This window comes from Calypte anna, chromosome 4A (genome assembly GCF_003957555.1).
Source record: "Calypte anna isolate BGI_N300 chromosome 4A, bCalAnn1_v1.p, whole genome shotgun sequence".
Classification (NCBI taxonomy): Eukaryota; Metazoa; Chordata; class Aves; order Apodiformes; family Trochilidae; genus Calypte; species Calypte anna.
This window is the reverse complement of record NC_044248.1, coordinates 29,700,538-29,722,476: the sequence shown is the minus strand read 5'-3', so window position 1 is coordinate 29,722,476 and position 21,939 is coordinate 29,700,538. Positions and strand designations below refer to the sequence as shown.

Here is a 21,939-nt window from a genome sequence, read left to right as displayed (position 1 = left end):
TTATTGTCCCTCTTCTGTCAGTAATAATTGTGCTATCCAGTGTTGAAGAGACATCTTTTCAAATGCTGGTCCATACACAGGACTACCTACTTGTGCTAGCACCTACGTAGCACTTTCTTTGCTACGTGGAGGAGCAAAAGATTCAAAGTGGTGAATATGTGATATCAGAGTGTCAATAATGATGGAACTGTTGCTGATAGGAGTCTGGTCATGTTTATTCAGGAAACTGAAGGAAGTATTGAAGAAAAAGAATTCTGGGAAGAGAAATGGTGTCTGAAGTCTCCAGAGAGCTAATGGCTTGAAACTTGACTCTTAGCCCTTGCTTCTGCCAGTTCCCTGATAAATCTGGTTCAAGGCTTTTAAATTTCACTTCTTGTTAATTATTTGCTTGTCATTTTCAGATGCCAGAAAACTCCATGGTTTGGTTAGAAGTGGCTCAGGATACTTATTGAGTAAAATTACTGCAACTGAAACCAGTGGGAACCAGACCTCGAAGAAATAAGGTTTTCTATAGTACCAAGTCCTGACAGGTCTAAAAGATATCAAACTAAACAATCTATAACTGTTTCCCATGTGTAATATTCATATCCCACCACAGTATCCCCTCATCTGAGGGGTGTATTATGAAACTTGTAGTGAGACAGGACCAGGTGCCCTGAGTTATTGATGAGTGGGTGTGGGTTCACCTGTGTCTGGCCTCCCTCCTGAGCATGTGCAGGAGCAGGGGGCCAATAAGAGAGCAGCTGACACCCACAGAGAGAGCTCTCACTCTTCAGTAAGGTTGGAGAAGCCCACAGCCCAAGGAGCCCCAGGAGCAGGCAAGAAGGGGTAGATCCCGGAGCCCCAGGAACAGCCCTAGGACATCGTCCAGGAATGGGCTAAGCCCCGAGGCCTCAGGATCAGCCCTAGGAGCAAGAAGGGCTCCTTCCGCTTCATCTGGTGGAGAATGCGGGCAACCTGCAGAAAACCTAGCTGGCACAGAAACTGCAAGAATGTTCTCCCTGTAAGGTATGATCAACAAGCTCTCTGGACAGGAAACCCCAGAGCAGAGGGGTAAATCCCATGAGGAAGGGTTAAATCCCGAGGCCCATGAGGAAAGAAACCCCGGAACAGAGGGAAACCAAGCCAGAGGAGCAGATACAGGAGGGAGAATAATAACTAGAAGAACAACTTGCAGAGACTCTGTGAAAAGTGCCTGGTGCAACTTGCAGAGACTTTGTGAAATATGCCTAGGCTAAGCCCTTGAGCAGAGGGAAATCCCATGAGGAAGGGTTAAATCCCGAGGCCCATGAGGAAAGAAACCCCGGAATAGAGGGCAAGTGCCTGGGACAATTTGCAGAGACTTTGTGAAGAGTGCTCAGACAGCTTGCGGAGACTTTGCCAGAAAGGGGCTGACATCGAGCGAATATATGGGTATGCTTAATTCCCCTTAAAGAAGGTTGAAAGAAAGAAGGTTGAGAATTCTCCCCAAAATACGTGTAAGGGTTGAGAATTCTCCCTAAAAATATATGTAAAATAAGTTATATGTTATATGTAAGTTATATGTTTAAATCTTGTAAGTTATATTTTTGTGTAAAAATCCTCTAACCTCTCGGCGCCTCCTCGATGCTCTTAGTTGAGTGTCCCGCCGGGCCCGAAGAAAAATCCTGTATGTCTATGTCTAAATCCTGTATAAGTGTGTTCTGTACTGCCCCTTGGTGCCCCCTCGATGCTCTTAGCTGAGTGTCCCGTGGGGCCCAAAGAAAAATCCTGTGTATAAGTGTAAATGTTTAAGTGTAAATGTTTGTAAAAATCATGTTAAATCGTGTTAAATGTTTGTAAATGTTTGTATTCTGTAATCAGTGTTAAAAAAAAAAAAAAAAAAAAAAAAAAAAGGGGGAAATGTAGTGAGACAGGACCAGGTGCCCTGAGTTATTGATGAGTGGGTGTGGGTTCACCTGTGTCTGGCCTCCCTCCTGAGCATGTGCAGGAGCAGGGGGCCAATAAGAGAGCAGCTGACACCCACAGAGAGAGCTCTCACTCTTCAGTAAGGTTGGAGAAGCCCACAGCCCAAGGAGCCCCAGGAGCAGGCAAGAAGGGGTAGATCCCAGAGCCCCAGGAACAGCCCTAGGACATCGTCCAGGAATGGGCTAAGCCCCGAGGCCTCAGGATCAGCCCTAGGAGCAAGAAGGGCTCCTTCCGCTTCATCACTAAACTAATTAATATCTTTAAGCATATGAATACTATAGCAACAAGCTCCATAAAAAGCCCATGAGGGAATTGGTAACTCTGTATGCAGAGTAGGATCTGAATAAGTGTGTAATGAATAAAGCATGGGGCATGCTTTCAAAAATAAAACAGAAAACATAACATTGAAGGACTGTTAATTAAGCACAGAGATGTGTTGAAAAAATTCTATGTGAACAGGCAGCAAACAACTTCTGTAGTACATGAGTGTGGGTTTCACAGGTGAGCTCACTGCCATTAAGATTATGAGCGCTTGATTTTTAACTTCAAAAGTTTGATTTTAGTTTATATAGTTTACTCAGTATATATTTATGATTATGAATATGCCTTTTTGTTTGTTAGTGTAAACAGTCTGTTCGCCACAATGCACTTTCAGCTTCAGTATTTTCCCACAGAAAAACTATCTGTGGAAGTGGGAACTATTTAAACATACTCTCAGTTGTTTCGGAAGTGCTCTAGGTACCTCAGAGACAAGCAATGTAGTTATTGGGAGATAAAAGCAGGAAGGTAACCAGCCTCTGATGAACTTCACTGTGGTAACGTCCCGAAACATCCCACAAGTTCCAGTCAAGAAGAGCTGACCAGCCGTGGTCTTCAGCCTTCAAAGCCTTAGGCATGTGCTGAATTTGATGTTTGTGAATAAGCTTATTGTGTCCACCCACCCAAACTCTACACGAGATGGAGTCCTAAACTGGAGACAGATAGCCAAATGAGGAGGTGTGAACAACGATGTTTCAGATGTATTTTTTTAGTTCTGTGATTGTGTCTGCCTTTCTTACATACTTGTCCTTTTTTTTTTTTTAAGTTCTTTTTTTTTCATGTGGAAAGAGCAGAAAAGCCTCCAGCTTCCTGAATTTAAAAGTATAAACACACTACCACCACTTTTAACATAACTGTATCTACTGTATATCTGTGTGCCTGTAATATAATTCCAAACCAGGAAAGGAAAAGCGAAAATGCTTGGTGATTTTGTTGTTGCTGTTGTTGTACTCCTTTGGTTGGTTTCCTTCCAGCTTAAGCATTCTGTCTTCCTGGCTGTGTGTTCGTTTCTTTGGAAACGGCTGTAGGATGGATTTTTGATTGACTGTGTTGTCAGATGGATTATCAGAGTTGTGAGCTTTTTGGAATGGTAGACATGAATGTGTGATAAGAATATTTTATACTTAGAATGTTTCAAATTCTTGCATCATGAAAGAAGATAAGTTGAGTATTTAACAGGTTAGTTAGGGGAAAAATTTATTTTTTAAAAAAGTCAACAAGTTTGGTTACTAGCAAAAAATTTAAGACCAGGAGAGGTTTTTACCAATGTGACTGATGGGAATATTAAAACCTAACCAATGTAGAATAATTTCAGCAGAGCTGCAATGCTAATTTTAAACAGCAATTCTGATTTTGGCTGCTCTGGATTACAAGCAGAAAACAGCTTTCACCCTGACCTATACACACTTATTTGTTGCAGCGCTTAGATGCCCAGATTTCTGCGTGATTCCCATCTCACACTTCTGAGTTTGTTTCCTGTCTTGGGGCTCTGCAAGGCCAGCTGTCCTGAAGGCTGTGAGCGATTGGTGCTGCTCTGTTAGAACTGGTGATGCTGAGGTTGGGGCAGATAGTGGTTGGAGGCTGAGGGTGACGTCAGTGCCACCCTTGCTGGGAGAGTTAATCTCCTGCTGGAGAGAGACTAATAATCTCCTCGCTAGGGAGACAGGTGTGCTAAGGATCGCATGTTGTACATTCCTCCTGTGGTGCTGTAAAGCAATTATCAAAGTCAGTGTTTGTATTGACAAACATATGCTTGACAGAGGTAATTTCTTTTGGGCAGTTGAGGTGCATGGGCGCAGGAAAGAAAACTTTTTAAAAGTGTTCATGTATGAAACAATACTGAGCAGAACAACAGAACCAGGTTAGTGAGGTCCAGTATGTGAAATGAACATGTAATTAATGACACTGTAAGATGAACTGTTTCATTTGTGGAAAACTAGAAACTAGATTTCTGATTGGATCCATCCTGCTTCTTTAGCAAAACATAGTGGACAAAACCATGACACTGCAAGCAAAGACTGTCATCTGCCCTGACACTGCTGTGATGGGTTAACACAGAAGAGGTTAACACAAATGGGCAGGGTGGTTGGTTAAAGAAATTACCTTGAGGAAGAGGAGAAAGCAAAAGGCCACAAGCTTCTCAGGCACAGTCATAGAATTGTTTTGGCGGGAAAAGACCTTTAAGATAATTCAACCATGATCTGGTGTGCGATGCTTTTTTGAGGGCCTTGTGACACACAACAAACTGAACTGACGGGAGAGAGAAGTTACTCCTTACTGAAGGCTGCAACGTTTCTGTGGCATCTATACATTCCTTCACGTTCAACTTTGGAACAAGATCGAGTGTAGACACAACCTGTATGCCAAAGACTAAGGAAGACATAGGTGCTTAATGGACACTGATGTGACTCGATGCCAGACTCTTTAATATGCTGTTATTAAGCTGTTATTAGCTCTGTCTTAACCTACCTTTCCAGTTATAATGGTATGAACTGCTGAGAGTGCCTATCTACAGCAATACTAACCCTTCATTCGCAGGAGGGCAGGGGCAGACGGAGCGACCCCGAGCAGGGAGTACATTTTTTGTCCTGCCTTCCCTCCCATTCCCTCCCCGTCCCTCCCCCGCCGTTTCCAGGAGAAGCCGAGTCTCCATAGCGGCGATGTGCCTCCCCCCCACGATAGGGGCGATACCAAGCTGGGCCTCCCCCCACGACAGCGGTGATACCAAGCTCGGCCTCCCCCCCACGACAGCGGCGACAGCAAGCTGTGCCCTAGCCGTAGTTTCACACCGCCCCCGCCGGCGCTGCCCTAGCTTCCCGCCCTCCTCATGCCCCCCCCCCCCCCCCTCGCCGCCGTGGCACCTGGGGGGCTGCGGACGGCCTGTCCCCGCGGAGGTAAGGGGCATGCAGGGCGGGTGTCCGGGCTGCGCTGCGCCCCGAGGCCGCGGTGAGCAGCGCGCCGCGTCTCCTGCTCTGCCTGCGCTCCTGGCACGGGCAGGGGAAGGGACTATCTCCGGATTTCCACCCCTGCGACAGGGGTAAGGCGGCCGGGAAGTGCTTCGCGGAGAGCGAGCCTGTGCGGGCTCGGACGTGCGAGGAAGGCGCAGCTGCTTCTTGGAAGCAGCCCTTTCAAAAGTCCGTGTTAAATGTGACACCCCGGCGAAACGGGAGTAGGAAAAACTCCCCACTACCCACCCCTCGTCTCCCCCGCCCTCTTCCATGGAAACTCGTAAAAGGAGGAGGGGTAGAGTTTGCTATGGAAAAGTCTCACCTTGGTCTGAAGCAGTTTCAGGCGTTCCAGCAGGAGCAGAGCTGCCCGTCTCGGGCGAGGGCGGAGGCAGGCAGGCAGGGAGGGAAATCTTTAGCTACCTATATATACATTTTTAATTTTTTTTTCTCTTAATCTTTTTTTATTCCAGTGGCACGTTTCTCCACCCCTCTTCCCACTCCTCCCGTCCAGGTTGATCGGCTGAAATGAGGCTTTGCGCGCTGATCCCTTCTTGGGCTTTAAAACAAAACCCGGCCCCGCGCAGCCGGCAGCGGTTCGGGGCGTCTCGGCGCTGAAGCGCGGTGGGTGAAGCAGGATACCGCGGAGCGGGGCGGCGGCTCCCGCGGAAACTTCCCTTTGGAAAATCAACCTCCACCACTTTCCTGGAGATCCACGTGAGAACAGGAAAGCATGACTGCAAGATCTCAGCTCTGCTGTTGCAATTTTACTTTTTGTTTGCCTTGATTTTTTTTTCTGTTCGTTCTTACTTTCATTTTGGAACCAGTTCCCAGCTGCTTGGCTGAACTTCTGGAGACCAGCGGACCTTTTATATTGCCTTCCTCTGTTTTAAACAAACTATGGACGCTTAAACTTTTCTGTTTCCCCCTCCCCCTCGCTTGTGAACCCCCACCCGTCAGTCAGCTCATGGGGCTAACACTGCAAAGCAGCCGCAGCAGAGGGAGAAATACACAGCCACTGATATATTTTCCCGTCTCCTAAATTCTTCTCATCGTCCTCCTCATCACCCATTTTCTTGATTTTTTTTTTTTTTTTTCTGCCGGGTGTCGATCTCTTCATTGTTTTATCTGATCTCGATTCTTTTGTTGTTGTTGTTTAAATGCCATGCACTGCTTATCTGGAGAGAAAGAGAAAGCTATATGGAGATAGAGGCATATAGTGTATGCGCGTGTTTCCATAAGACTATCAAGGGAGCAGATCAGAAGCAGCCCGGATCCTGACCCTGACTGTATGAATAAGTAAGCAGGATGCTGACGACTGTGTGTTAGTTGCCTGTAAGGTTTTCGTAAGTTAAAGGGGGACGGAGAAGGAGGGAGGGAGTGGGGGTGGGGGGGTTGAACAGACCAGAGTCAGGGCTTAGAGTAAGTGTTTTTGAAGGGGGAAGCTCTGACACTTTTCTCCGCTTCCTCCAGCGTAGCTTCTGCCTCCCATCACTAGGGCTCCGCGGTTTGCTCTAGTGCACCCCCACCCCCAGACTCCCTTTTCTTTCCTTTATTCTTTTCTTTTTCCCCTCTCCCCTTGGTAGTTCGCTGATGTGCAGCCCGGATCCATCTTCTGGCAGCAGCAGCGGGACCAGGGTTGGCGTCGCGGCAGAGCGCGGGCCGGGAGCGGAGAGGGGCGCGGGCAGCAGCAACAGCAGCTGCCGCCGCCGCCTCCTCCTCCTCCGCGGGAAGTTTGGCTGGGGTTTGACAGAGGCGAGGGGAGGCCCTGACAGACAGGATCTCCCGGCCTGAGTCCACCCCTGCGCCCACCCACACACCCAGCGACTTCTAGGCGAGGTGGCGGGCTGGGGGCGGGAGGGGCAGCGGTGCTCATGCTGCTCACTGTTGCACCCATCTGACTGGGGCTACCTAGGGAGCACCGTATCTCGGAACAGGCTTTAGGTGGAGAAAGGAGGGGAAAACCTCAAACCCAACCCCTCTACATAAACCTGTAGTTCCCGCCACCCCGATACCCTCCTTTCCCAAGCCGGCGTGGACAGCTGAACCGGCCGCCTAATCCATCTGCACCCTGGCCGCCACCTCTCTGCTCGAGGGAGGATGAAAATGTTTTGCTGGAGGATGGCACTGTGGCTGGCCGGGTGGACTGTCTGTGGGAAGCCTTCCTCCTGCTCTGGCCTTGATTATGACTACACTTATGATTTCACTGAAGAGGATAAAGCTGAGGCAATAGATTATAAGGATCCTTGCAAAGCCGGTAAGTGACTTCTACGACTAATACAGCTCCCCAGCCCCCTCCCCAGATGGTGACTCTGTCTCGGCTTTATTTGCGGCGGTGTGCGGGAGGGGGGCAGTCCCAGGCTCACCTGCTTCATCCCGGGTTAGCAGCTGCAAGCAGAGCCGGAGCCCTGCGCCCCCCTCCCTCACCTGGGCAAGGTACCCAGGACTTGCTTTTCTGGGACTTCCTACTTCCTTAGCGCCTCTGGTTTATCTGGGAGAGGGGCGCGGCGGCAGGCAGGGCTGTACCGGCCACCTCCGCTCCGCGGCCCCGGCGGCGTCTTCGCCCTTCTGGCTCCGCAGCCGGCAGGACGCCGCCGGGGACGCGGAAGTTGCAGGGGGCGAGGCCCAAAGGTTTCGAGGCGGGACCGCGCCCCGCAGCAGAAGCTGGGATCGCGGAGAGGACGGGCCGGGCACCGCGGGCGGCGGCCAGGGGGTGGTGGCTCCTCTTGGGGCTCTGCCCCTCCCTCCATCGCAACCTGTCGCCTACTGGCAAGCGAGGGCTTTTCTAGAACGGTTATCTTACTGATGTAGGACTTCAGCCTCCTTAATGGCAGGTACAGTTCTTCATCCATTAATCAGCGACCAGAACTGGTCAGTGACCTCACTGGTGTTTCAGTAGACAATTGGTTATTTTGTATTCTGAAAACTCGTTCAGCGAAAGGTTGTTTTCACTTTGTGTGGTTTTGTTTAATTTATTGAGGAGAATGTGGTGAACATACCTGCCAAATAGGCATACACTATGTTCTAATCACAAAAATATTTTGTTCCAAAGTGTGAATTGTTTGGTCTTACTTGCCTACAACTGAGGAATGCTTAAGTTCAAAAAGAGCACAAGCAATGGCCAAAAACCCATTATTTTTTCTCAATTAGCACACACAGATAAATATGTTTTATTTAGGTTTAAAATAACTTTTATTAATATATATAACTTTAATTCCAGCCTGTTGTTCCTCAGGAAATAATGAGAAATGTGTATTTACTGTAATTTGCCATGGGATATTCTTAGTACAACTTGCTTCTTAGTAGGAACAATTAAAAATTATAATTCGTTATAATAAGTGTTTTAAGGTTATGCATGAGAGAGACAACAGTAAGACTGCAATATGAGCAGTGTTGACAATGCTGTGCCATTGTTTTGTTTTGTTTGGAGAAAGAAGCATTTGTTTTGAAAGTTTGGCCCTTTGAAATGTTTTGTGGAAGTTTCTTGCTGCTGCTCCTTCAGAAGGTGCTTAGATACCATTGTGATGAGAGAAAAGTAGATGTGTGAATGGTTATTTGTATGTAGTTTCCATTAGTCTTAAAAACAATCACTTTGAGGTTTTCTATGCAGTAAATAGCTTAATAATTTGCTTTATTTTTTTTTAAACGTATGGTAGTTCTCCAGAAGTGAAGGTTTCTGTCACCACTGTACGCTGGGTTTGTGCCACATACCAACTGTTTTTAACAGAAATTAGAAAGTTCAACATATCAATGGAACCGATCCTCCAGCTGTTATTTCCCTATTACTTTTTACACCTTCCATAAAGACTCCATTAATCTTTGCCTGGGAAGTGCTGATACTTGCTCAAAGTGATAAGAATAGTGAGTGCTAAGCTTCTTTTAGCAACATAACCCAAATGTTTCTTCTTCTTAAGGTCAGGTCTTACCATCTGGAGTGGGCTTTTGATTCCCATGGATAATTTTACTCATATCTGCCGTTGGGATGGTTTGCACAGGAAGGCCCTGAAGAAGGACAAAACTAGGCTTTGCACTCAGGGATATGAGCTGTTCCCACTTCAGTTTTTGTGGTCCCTCTATGCCTGAGACAATGGGATAAAACAGATAATCCTTTTTGAGTTTGTGTTCAGTGTATGCAAACTTTGTATCTTAAATATAATTAACACCTGCTTTTACTGCATCTCAAGGATCTATAGCTGGGGCTGTAAAAGTGCCTTTTTAAAAAACTATTCAGGCTAGTAGCAGTTAGCTCCCAGATCCCAGATATAAGTGAATTTCTGCAACTTGGCAAAATGGGGGAATGCCCAGTCAGTTAGGGTTTTAACTAGTGGCATACTTCAAAAAACCCAATGAGCTCCATGCAGATTTTACAGATGTGCTAGAATAGTTCGACATACCATGGTTTGTGAGCAAATAAAATGCTTTGAAAACAACCACAGCCAAGATTCTCCAAATATGCTGTTGCAAGATGCATTCAGCTGTATTTTAAATGGTATTTGCATTCTATTTTTTCTCCAGTGAGTAGTGTTTGCTGCATAGTTTTTATTCCATAGATCACATGGGACAATATTTGTCCAAGAAAGCAGGAAGCCTCAGATCTATAGTTAGGTATTTTTATAATTCTATATAGCTAAATTTTTATAGTTAGAATCTTAACTCTGTTGAATCAGTCTTCTTTTCGTATGTCCCTTTTTTCTTGTTTTTCCCTTTTGTGGAAAAGCTGGAGAAATTTATCAGAAACAGAATGAGACAACCTCTGAGATGTTATGCATAGGTATCCTGTGGGATTATTTATGGGTCTTCTGTGTTTAGTTTAACATTTTCATCAGGAGAAGATAACCTTAGTAAGTGTATTTAGAACCATGCTGTTCTTTTGACTTAAAATTCCCAGAAGCAACGTAGTGCAGGATACTGTCGAGGCTTAAGTCTATTGTTTTCCAGTGTTTCCAGATTTGTGAAAGAACTACAGATAACAGAGATCTGACAGATGCAGGCTAGAGTTAGGAGTTGTTTTATGCAACAACCCCAAAGTTCAGTCTTGGCAGTAAAGACAGCACCTTGGGAGCTCTGCAGTAAGGACTCCAGGGAAGAGCTTGGAAATGCTGTGATGGTGTTGAGGAGACGAGTGTTAGTAAGGAAGCTATTGACGTTGTGCAGAAGAACTTGATGAACTGCGTGCTTTCCTGTGTGTTTGTCTGCAGACCTTTAATCTATGTATGAAGTTTGGGTCGTGCTTCTTTTTCTTATAACAGCTATCCTGACATGCTGTAACATCGGGTTGTGATGTAACACTGTTTCTGTGTTTCTGATTTCTCAGATTTTTCCTTGTGTTTCTTTGCAGGATATTGCCCTTAGTGTTTACCATTGTGATGTTCAGATGTAAGGCATTCTTAGTTCACCTTCAAGATCGAATTTGCCAGAAGGTGTGAAGCTAGGGATGCCCTACCAATTGCAATGTTAGGCTTTAAAACATCTTAAGAATATAGATCAGCTTTTGTATAGATCAGGTATAACTCAAAAAATAAAATGCATTATTAGATTTAAATGGGCACTGTCAAGCTTTTCAGAGTAGTGCATCTACATTAATCTCTTGATTCCCGAAGTTTTCCTTTTCTCCATTCTTGCCATGGCATATAATATATTAAAAGTATCTGTTGAGAAATATGCAAAGTGAGACTGGTAGGAAAAGAACTTCCCATCCTGTAATACTTGCTTATAGTCTCCACTTTGTAGACACTAAAGGTTTTTTGAAGGCTTTATTTCCCTAAAGGTTTTATTTCCCTAAACCTAACCAAAACAAAAAAAGGCAAAAAGAGATTGAGATGTACTCTGGTGTGATCTTCCAATTAAAATACTGTGAGCTATGGGAGGCAAGGCAACAAGTCTTAGTTTTGTTGCATGTCCACATCACTGAGGGCTGCTCTAGCCTCTGTATAGCTGACTGTCCTCAGATGAGTATTTTCTATAGCATTTTTTCTGTGGGGTGTTTCACTTTATAAAAAAATGTTAAAGGTTTGAAGAATATGAACACAGTTGAATTCCTTCATCTATTGTTTTTCCTTATTGTCTTCTTGGCCTTGGTCGTCTTTATGCCAGAAATTCTGTCTTGCACTTGGGAAACTTCTCCCAAGGAAAACGTCATATAAACTTTGACATTCTCACTGCAGTTAGTTTGGATGACTCTTTTAAAGCAAAGCACTTAATTGGGAATTTTTTCTTTCAAAGTGTGCATGAGTTGCTTGCCAGGGAGCAGAAGCTTTAAAATTTTTTTCTACAGTAAAGCTAGATACAAATATCAAAAGAATAATAATAAAGACAAGCAGATTTACAGCTTCCTAATTTTGAAGTTGATTAGCTTGCTGATTTTTGACACAGAACAGATTCTGTATGTATGTGCACCTGCTTGAGAGTAAGAGAACAGTAAGAAAGACCTTCATTTTGTTTATTTCTTAGTCCTGTGACAACCTAAGGAACTACTGTTACTACTACTAATTTGGTTTCTTTGCACCTTCACAAATTTTTAAAAAGTCTGGATTTTCCATAACATGGATATTACTATTTCCCACCTCAGTCAGGTGTGAAACCTGGTTATGTATTTTATTTCTAAGTATCTGAATATGAAAAGTTGATGGTAAATATTAAGCATATTCATTATACAGTGTCATCTGTGGCTGCAACCTAACTTTTGTTTATTGATGTTATAGCAGCAGCTTGCTAGCCTATTTTTTTATAGCATGTATCTTGTATTTTGGGATATAAATTTTCATCTGTAAACATAATTGTGTGGTCTGGTAATGTGAAAATTCTTAAAGCCTTTGATTATACATTTTGATTTAGATAATTGAGATATTTCATCTTTATGCTTCAGTCATGCAGTAAATTCTGAAACATATATTGTGCAGTTTGTACTAATATAGAGGTTGTACTGCCAAGATCACTTGTCAAGTTGACAGAACTGTGACTATTCATGTAGTAAATGCACAGTGTAGGCAGCTTAAACAGGAACATGCTTTTCTGAATAGCGTCCACATGGCATCCATGGTGCTGTGGGTAAACTTAGGATAAATCTGACTACTGAAAAATTAAATTTTTTAACAATTATTTTTTCCAGAATTCACCAATATGCTGTGATGCTCTTCAAAATGGTGTCTCAACACCTTTGAAGAAAATTTGTGTGAACATAAAGTTCTTTTTCATCTTGAGTTCATTGAAAATATCAATTCAGTAGTAAAACTGGTAAAACTATCTCAAATTAATATATTTGGTGCTCTAACTTCCATATTAAAGGCTCCATTTCATGACCAGACCACTTTCTGTCAGGATCTGTTTCTGAATGCATTTCTGGTGTGTCAAATGAGTGACCTGTAAGGAACACTATTACATCACTGCTAAACAAGCCTAATTGAAAAATCTAATTGAGCTTGGATTCAGGTCCCTCAGGCAAGCTCAGAAACATTCACCACACCTGGCTATCTGCCTTATGTCATTCTTATTGTCCCTCTGGAGAACAGGGCTGATGCCATAATTCCATTCACTACATTTTAGAGAGATGGAAAGGCTGTAAAATGGAAGAGTCAACTTCTGGTTTTCACAGGTGCAGGGAACCTTGTGGAGGAACACAGAACTTTTGTTTTTATTCCTGGATGTGTTATAGTACACTAAATCTTATAAGAGTGAACAAACTAAATGGGGAGGAATCTCTATTCTTTGTTTAACAATGTGTGTTTATCCTTATACTAAAATAGATTTTTATGGTCTAGCTTTAGACTCATGAAAAGTGTTAGGGTTATACCACTTTTTTTTAATATATATATATATATATATCTGAAGGGAAAAAATATTCTAAGAGTATTCAGAGTATTCTGTAGCAAAACTAATCTTTGAGCTTTCAAAGCTTTCAGTAGGATGGACAGCATTTTGTAGTGTTTTCAGACTTTTCTTAGGATCTTTCTAACATGCTTGTTAGCAGGTTGCATTATTAAAATGCAATCCATTTCTCCCTTTCTTGACCACAAACAACCTCTCTCCGCCTTTTTACTACATCCCTATTGCAACCAAAAGTGTGACCTGAGAAGCCTTTGGATATTTTAGTTCTCTCTTCTCAGAATACTTTTCTTGGCTAAGAGGGAGCTAATGGCTAATCTGTTTGTGTTTTAATGCATATTCATTGTGCTTGCCACTCATCTTCTATTTCTTTCGTTATCATCTCTTTCATTATTCCTATGAAAAGTTTCCTTGCTTCTAGATTCCCCTTCTCCACTGAATGTGCTTTATGTTTGCCTTTCAGCTTTTCCCTTTGCTGCCTGACTGGTCACCCGGTACTCTTCTCTCTGTTTTTACCCTTGACATTTTCTTCTCTTTCTTCCAATTACCAGTTAGTCTCTCAAAAAACAGAACTTCTAGTTCATCACCAGGCTTTCTGTGATATTGTCCTCTGGTGCTTTGACAGTTGAGTAGGAAAGAAAATGGGCACTTGTGTCCACAGCTGAAAATAAGGAGACGGATGGGTGGGCTATGTGTGGCCAGCATATTCTCATAGGCCTCTAGTGCTTAGTGGGCTGCCAGCGATCTGTTAAACACCCCATGTCAACCCTTGAAATATCCAGCTGTAAATATTTATACAAAACACATACCATAAACTTTCTGTCTCTGTTTGGCTCACATACCTAACTATCAAGATCTGATGTGTAGGCTGTCATTGCTGAACATTAGACATAAGAGTACTAGAAATACTCGAAGAGTCAAATTTGTATAATAAATAGTAAGGCCCTCAGCTTTGGCATACTGACTGCCATCAGTGCTCCACTCTGGCCTCCAGTCGGGACACAAGGAGATACCACCCATAACACTGCTGCCTCCTTTGAGAACACACGTGGAATCAGTCTAGAGGAGAAATGACAGCTCAGAAAGAGCCGTGCCTTGGCAGTCCCCTCACAGGAGACTCTGCTGGGCCTTTTGCAGCTGCACTGCCTGTCCTGCATTGGCCTTTTCAGCCATCAGCGTAGGGAGAGAGAGCCCTTCTGAGATCCTTGTTTGCAAAGCCAAGCCATGATGATAATGATGATGACCAGTAGAGGTTGAGCTGGGGAGCGTGAAGGTGAGGGCTGTGCTGTGGACATATGTAGAATGTCTATGTACAACCCTAAAGAGGGGTGCAAGCCCTCTGAGTGCTTGCTCTTGCAGGCTGCTTTGGAGGCAATTTCTACTTGTGTGGGTGCTCCCAGGTGACTTTTGTTGGAATTTTTGCCTTGATAATGGTCTGTGAGTGCAAATTTTGAGTGACTATAAATCTGGGAATTTTTAATGTTTGAGGAATATTTGAGCACAAACAGGTAGCACTTACAGAGCAATAATGAACCAAAATGCAGGTTTGTGGCTTTTCCTTTCAGTATTTTAAAACAGCAATCACCAAGATTAAAACACAAAAAAATCAATTTGGTTCTAAAATAACTTCTAATTTTCTTTTCTTGAGGGGTGTGAAATACGATGCCTAATAGGATATGCATTTATGATATGCATCCTAAATAGGGTATTTAACCACCTGCTTTGCTATATATACTTTGTTGAGATGAAGTCTATGAATAATAGACTAGGAGTTGATTTTTATTTTTTTTATTTGTATTCATTGTTATAAATTACACTGCAGAACATTATGCCTGGTCTGAGGTATCATTTTAGTAATTTAAAACATATTAACATTCTTAGCCACAATTTCTGTTACATGAAACACTTAAAATTTTAATTTCGCGTAAATTTTATGTAAATTACATAGGAGTTTCAATTTTATAATAGTAATAAATCATGCTTTAAATGTTAGTGCTACCCACCAAAATAAGCTCAGCAGAGCCATGATTGTCACTTTTAGTCTAATGGCATATCTTATTCAGATTCAAACTTTCGGAGGTTTCTAGGTGGGTATTCTCATACATCATTGACAAAGTATTGAATTTTTAATATTATCTTAAGCAACAGTAAATATTGAAACTCCATCTTATCAGGAAATAATCAACAACATTAGGACAGAAAAATACAAATGGAACATGTTTGTTTTAAAACTTACTTTCATTACATTCAAACCTGGCTTTAGAAGTTATCTGTCTTGCTGTCCTAATGAATTTCATCTCTTTTCCTACAAAAATTAAACAGCAAATACATTGCTGCATTTGAAATGTGCCAATATCTCTCCAGCCACGTTGTGCTCCTTGGATATTGAGAACTGTGGTGGAGTTAAAAAATCATTTCTTGGAAGAAGTGAGGGGGCGTGGGCATCAATTTAGAGGGATGTATTGAAAGACCTATGAAGATGGGTTACATTATTTTCATGCTGGTAGCAGCAGTTAAACATATTCCTAGTAATAGCTCTAGTTGTAATTAAACAAAAATGAATAATTTTATTGGTGTCTGACATTTTAATAGGCACTAGTTAGGTACATTCTTGCTATCTGGAGTAGTGTATTACTAAATAACCAACATTATTCACTTCCACAACAAAGTAGGAAGAATTTTGAACAGGGCAGAGAGATTCTACAAAGAGTCGCCAAGAGGCAGAGCTTCTCTGTGTTTCCAGATGATGTACTCAGATAAAGAAAGAAAATCAATTCAGATGTATCTTATATAATATCAAGATTTTTTTAAACAGTTTGCTTGCACAGCCAAGTATATTTGTTTTCATGAAGAATAGTTTTAGAACAACTTGGCAGGTGTGAGAACATGACGATGAACTGTCCAATTTCTCCATCTGGTAAAATGTCCTTATATATATAACAATTTTGCATACATCTTTATTTTTACTTGTACTCACTTTTTTCCCCCTTACTAAGCATTATTCTTACAATTGTGTTCTTACTTCAGTTTTATTTGCAGGTGGGTTGTGCTCCACTACTTACAGTTTGTGTTTCCATACTTCCAGTAGTCTATTTCATCCCTTGTAAAGGTGTGTATACATATAGACAAATTGGTAAATTAGGTATTTTGTGTTCAGGCAATCTGCTTAGTCCTTTTCTGACTAAACAAAGTGTGTTTCAATGCAAAACTGCTAGCATGAGGATGATGGCATGTTACCCATCTTTTTGTGATTTTCCTCATTTTTGTATAAGGATTTCTGAGCTGTCCATCAGCCCATCCTTTTGTCATCCTAGAAATTACTTAGTCTTTGTCTAACTATGCTGCTGTTCAAGGCAATTCTGGGTTCCTTATTCTGTTGTAACTGATATGCTGTAATGGCATAATGTTCTGAAAACTAATACAGATTGCTTCTTCATGTCTGAAAAAGAAATTCCTAAAACAAAACAAAGACAAACCCACAACAAACCCTTAGACAAAAAAAATAATATTAAGCCTATAAATAGTTAGGAAACCAAATTCATTCAGATAAGTGGTTTATTCCATGAAGTTTGGATTACTGGAAAAAGTGTTTAAGGAAAACAGATTAACTGTGTTTAAGGCAAAAAGATGTTCAAGGTATAAACCAGAAAATTAAAGGGAAGGGATATGATATAGATGGAAAATTTAAGAAATTTTCCAAGAAGATTAAAAAAAATTTGTTTCTCTTTCTACTAGTCTGTTAAATTCTGAAGTGGCAAATTCAGAATTAAGAAGACGAGATATGGGGTTTTTTTAATAAAACTTATTTAGAATGTAGTCTGCTAAAGGATTACACTCATGCAGTATTCTAAGAGATTATATGACATTTACACAGATAGCAGGGGTATTTTTAGCTCTGGTAATTAATAAAGAGAGCACTTTCAAGTGGATATTATACCCTAGGCTTCAGAGTTCAAGCCAGTCTTCAGTAGCTGGAAACCAGGATGAAGCCTAATGTGTTGCAAGATAATCCATGTCTACCTACTGCACATTCTTATTACTCTCTGTGAAGCAGCTGGTGGTGACTGCTGTCAGATACAAGACCTTGGATGTGATCCAGTGTTGCAGTGTCTTTGTTCCTTAGCTCTCCCTAAATGCTGTTTCAAAAACTCACATCTTTTCGGATGCCTGAAAGATAAATGCAATTTGGCTATCACAGGAAGTGAATGAATTTCAAGCTTAATATGACTGTAAATGCATTGACCAACTCTGTGTAATGAAAATGAATGTATGCAAGAACACAAAAAGGAAATGACATTTATCTAATGTGTATAGTTTCTCTTTAAACGCATGTACGTGCATGCCCACTTGATCACCTAAGAAAGTATCACTGTGGCACAGATGGCCACAGAAGAACCTATATAGGATTTGCATGTACAGATCATGTGGGTACTTTTGTTTTTTGTTTTGTTTTGTTTTTCTGCTCTGGGAAATGCCATATTAATCTCTGTGTTAAACCTGACCTAGAGGCTATTGCACTGCGGGAAAGTTTCCAGTTACGTTAGAGATAATATTTATAGGTGAATAAGTAATAAAGTGCAGAGCTGACTAATTTACTCATTGGGCTGCAGCTTACTTGTATTCATGTGCTCACATGTTTTGCAGGCGTATTAATGAACTGGATTTTTGCCCCAGTTTCTGTAGTTGTCATCACTGACACAAGAGTATCATGAAATCTTACATTCAGTGACCTTGTGATTGCAGGTTCTTTCTTGCTGGACTGGTGTGTGAAAAAAATCCAGCAGTTTGCAAGTGCATCTGATTCTTTTTTTTTTTTTTTTTTTTTTTTTCTTCGTCTTTTAAATAGGAGGCCTCGGGATAAGACTGGATTTGGATTACAGCAATAATTCCTCAGTCTTTAGAGATATGTTTCTACTTGTCACAGCTGAATACTTTACTAATTGTTCAATCTGATAAATGCTGTTGAGCACGATAGGTGCGGTGGCATATATAGTTCCTTATCTGTGTAATTTCAAAAAATGTGATATATTAAAGATAATAAGCCAGTTGTTCAAAAAGACAGGCATGTGAAACTACTGTCAGTGTACTATGTAATAATATCAACAAAATCATGTACTGTTTGCTAAAGTTTTACAGTCACTGCAAGTCTCTTCAGTAATTTACAGTATCCCCAAATTAAAGTATTTCATATTCCAGAGGTTGCTAGAAGCTGAAGAGATTTTGGAAAACCATGAGGAACAGGTTTATTAATATCTCCATTTATTTAGTAGTTTAAGAACTTAGTTACATGGTAAAATAAAAACAGAGCAGAAGGAGTTGTGTTGGGGTTTTTTTTGGTTTTTTCCCCAAAGATATGTATAGTTTGGGTGGATTGCAAAAACTCCAGATTGCAATGTAGACCTAAGTAACTTTAGGATGTTGCCTCACTTTGTGCTAATCTTGATCAGTAGTAGTGTTTATGCAGCTCTTGAGGGGGCTAGAACTAAAATTTTAGAGAGAAATGCAAACTGTTTTATGGTGATGTAAGTCAACACTCTTTAGAGCCATTTGAAGTCATGACAGGTTTTTCAACTTGGATAAAATTAATTTTTCTTGGCTTTTTTATTAGATTTTAAAAAGCGTCTATCAGATTGATTTGTTGTATGGAACAGCATTCTATTACATACAATGTATTTTTGCTGATGATTCATTGACCTAGTAATTCTAGGTCTAAGTTTGTATAGGCAGGCGAGGGTTTCCTGAATTATTTAGAAAGACTTGATTATAAATGTAAACCTTTTTTTTGTCTGTCCTAATGCTGAACCAGCTGGAACTAAAGAACAGCCCTAAGAAAGAAATCAAGAAAAAATAACAAATATAATGCTGAGTTCTAATTACATAGTTTTATAGAGGAAAAACATTATTTGACCCTTGGTTTCTTCTAACACGCTGTGACTCAGCTTCATTGGCCTAAATACCCTAGGTCTAATCAGTGAGGAAATTATACTTTCTTTGTAACAAGCGGATGTTGTATCATGGAAATCAGCTAAGATCTAGGTAAGATTTTTGGATTTGCTTGCACATGCTAAAGAAACAAATTGACACCCCAAATGTGGAATTCCCCAATGGAGGTGTACGAAATACATTATGTTTACATGCTGCAACTTATAAAGCTGAATTCTTCACACAGATTGGAGTTTCTCTCAGGATCTCTTGTTACCTCTGAGGAGATTAATGACATGGTGATATTAATAAGATCAGAATTTAAATTTGAGGATAGAGCCACTTCACTAAGACTTACTTTTGTAGGTATGTTCTTTCAACAGTTCATTACAATGGAGACAAGAGATACCCAGATAATTGGGGTGCAATTTGCTATTTGGTGTTTTGTGGTGTTTAAATATGTGTATGTGTAATCTGTGGACATTGAAGTGGAAGAATCTCTCTGAAGTGTCATTACACTAGCTTAATTTCCAGGTATGAACAGCTGTTTTCTTAAAACAATTAGTTGCTGTGCATGCACAGTACAGAATCAGATAATCCATGCCATTTAACTTGGCCCTTTGAATTGGATGTAAAGTAAAACTTGTTTAAAATTTCTTTGTTGTTGTTCCGTCCCTACAGTGGGAAATTATTATATAGAGAAGATGTAGCAAGGGCAAGCAGAGAGGAACTGTTCTGTGCTGTGAGCCAAAGGACATCATTAGGAACACTCCTATTATCTGGAAGCCTGACTTCCTGTCTCAGTTTCCTCATGGGTCTCAATGAATGACAGAAGAAAGAGAATACTTTCCTGCTTGGCCAAAAACTCGGCTAAATGACACCTTTGGCTGCATGCCACACTGTTCCTGGGGATAAATCCTGTAGCTCCCCCCTGAGTCTGGAGGTTACTTGTTGCAGTTTTTAGAGGCCAGTGGAGAAAATTTTAGAAAGCCTTCGGTAGTGAGACAGACCCAACCTTCCCATGAATACAGTAATGCTTTAGGTTTCCTTCTTTACAAACTGAGAAGTTGGGTTTTTGGGGGGTTTTTTTGTTTGGTCATTTTTTTGGTTTTTTGTTTTTGGTTTTGTTGCTGTTGTTTTTTGTTTTGTTTTTGTTATTTGTGTTTTGTTTTTTTGGTTTTTTTTGTTTTTGGGTTTTGTTTCTTTTTTGTTTATTTTTGTTTTTTGTTTTTGTTTCTTTTTTTTGGTTGTTTTTGGGTATTTTGTTTTTTGTTGTTTTTCTGTGTTTTGCTTTGTTGCTTTGTTGATTTTTGGGTTTTGATTTTTGGTTTTTGATTTTTTATTTTTGGTTTTGTTTTGTTTTTTAATTTTTTTTATTTTTTAATTTGTGTTAGCAGTACATATATTGATTCATTAATGTAGCTTCCATTAGAATTAAGGGATGTTAAAGACCTGAAAGATTAGTATTTTCATATTCAGTAGATGATCTTACTATCATGAAAGTAGCATAGTGTGCCTTGCAGAAAGTAGCAAAGATGTGCTTTTTTAAAAAAAAATTTAGATATGCATTCAATCCAATAACTAATTTTCTGTTTTCTTCCCCAAAGTTTAACCACATTAATTATTATGTCTACTGAAGTTCTAAATATAGGTTTACTGTAGAGTATAAAAATAAGCTAAGAAAGATTTTCTATGTCTCTTAAGAAAGAATGGAACATAAATTGCGTACATTCTATTAAGTGCTGTTTCAGTATATCATGCATCTGTTATAATTTATGTACAGAAGAGGATTTAAAAATAATTTTTTGCTTTTTTTTATTTGTTGTTTTTGGGAAATTTTGTATAACATGCACATTAAACCAAAAACATTCTGAATCCTATCTTAGCTCTGAATTAATTTCAAGCTACAGGACCAGACTTTTGCTTTGGTTGTTACTGTCAGTTTCTGTACTTTCTATTTTAATTATGTTTGTCAAGTAAGAAAATCACAGCTGACTCAAAGGAAACTTGGCTAAATGTACACCATTTCCCAATAGCTTTTCTCTATAACAGAAGAGATACTGGGACAGTGCTTAATAATTTTTGGCTTGTTTTGCCATATGAATCCATGAGGAAAAATGTTCTTAATTCTCTGGAGATGGGGAAGCACTCACCATAATTAGCTCTCTGTATGTGTCATCTTGCAGAGGAGTTATTCTCAAGCAGCTGTCCAGCTGGAAATTTTGGGAATACATGGAAGAGTACAGAAGAGTTTTAACACTATTGGTGTATTTCAACAAGAAAGTATTGATGAGCTTGTTTTTTTTAGAACATCACCCTCCCCACACTCTTGCCCCAAACTGTATGGTAGTTTGCCTCAGTTTTTAGTGTGTATCTGTTGTTCAGACTTCCTGGAATTTTAATGTAAACTTAACTGGTGTGGCTTTCATGGGGTACTTCTAGGGAGGTTGATATGAAACAGCACTTCTCCAACTGAAAAGAGTTGTCCGTGCTTTCACCTGTGTGGATGCAATTGTGCCCTACAGGCTTGATGTTGAAGTTGCTGTTGCTTTCAGTGAAGCACAGCTGCTGAATTAAGCACTTCTTGTCATCTGGTCCTTTGCTTTGTCTTCAGTCTTCTTTGTAAAGGCAACTAAGTGCTTTCTGACAGGAGCTCCTGTGGCTGACAAGTGGAGAAACATTGGTGCATATTGTTACTGTGGCTGTATTGTTACTGTCTGAAGTTAAATATTTCAAGTGTGTGTCACATAGTTTTACAAAATAAATGAAAAAAACCCCAAACCTTTATAGGAGGTTTTTTTGAGCTTCAAGGAGAGGTAACACTAAATGGTCAGAGGGCAGTGTAACTATGTGTTTGAATGTAAGATAGATGTCTGTGTAGAATGATGTACACGGTAACTGAATTTTATGTATGCTTATATCATCATAAATTAAATTTGATGAGTACTTAAACACAAATTCAAATACCTGAGTTCAATTTTCATAT

The 21,939-nt window shown here is 40.7% G+C and overlaps 1 protein-coding gene and 1 long non-coding RNA gene across 2 annotated transcripts in view; one reads left to right on the top strand and one right to left on the bottom strand.

The window, feature by feature from the left end:
• Positions 1 to 6,290: 6,290 nt before the first annotated feature.
• LOC115598242 lies at positions 6,291 to 7,806 on the bottom strand. Its single transcript, XR_003987518.1, has 2 exons — positions 7,577 to 7,806; positions 6,291 to 6,388 (listed from the first exon to the last, which is right to left on the bottom strand). It is a non-coding gene; the product is annotated as an uncharacterized LOC115598242 (long non-coding RNA).
• Positions 7,222 to 21,939, top strand: part of TLL1 (tolloid like 1) — a 121,551-nt gene continuing 106,833 nt past the window's right edge. The window contains exon 1 of the mRNA XM_008493823.2: positions 7,222 to 7,467. Within this exon, the coding sequence (XP_008492045.1) occupies positions 7,311 to 7,467 (157 nt within the window). The 5' untranslated portion in view covers positions 7,222 to 7,310. The remainder of the gene's footprint in view (positions 7,468 to 21,939) is intronic.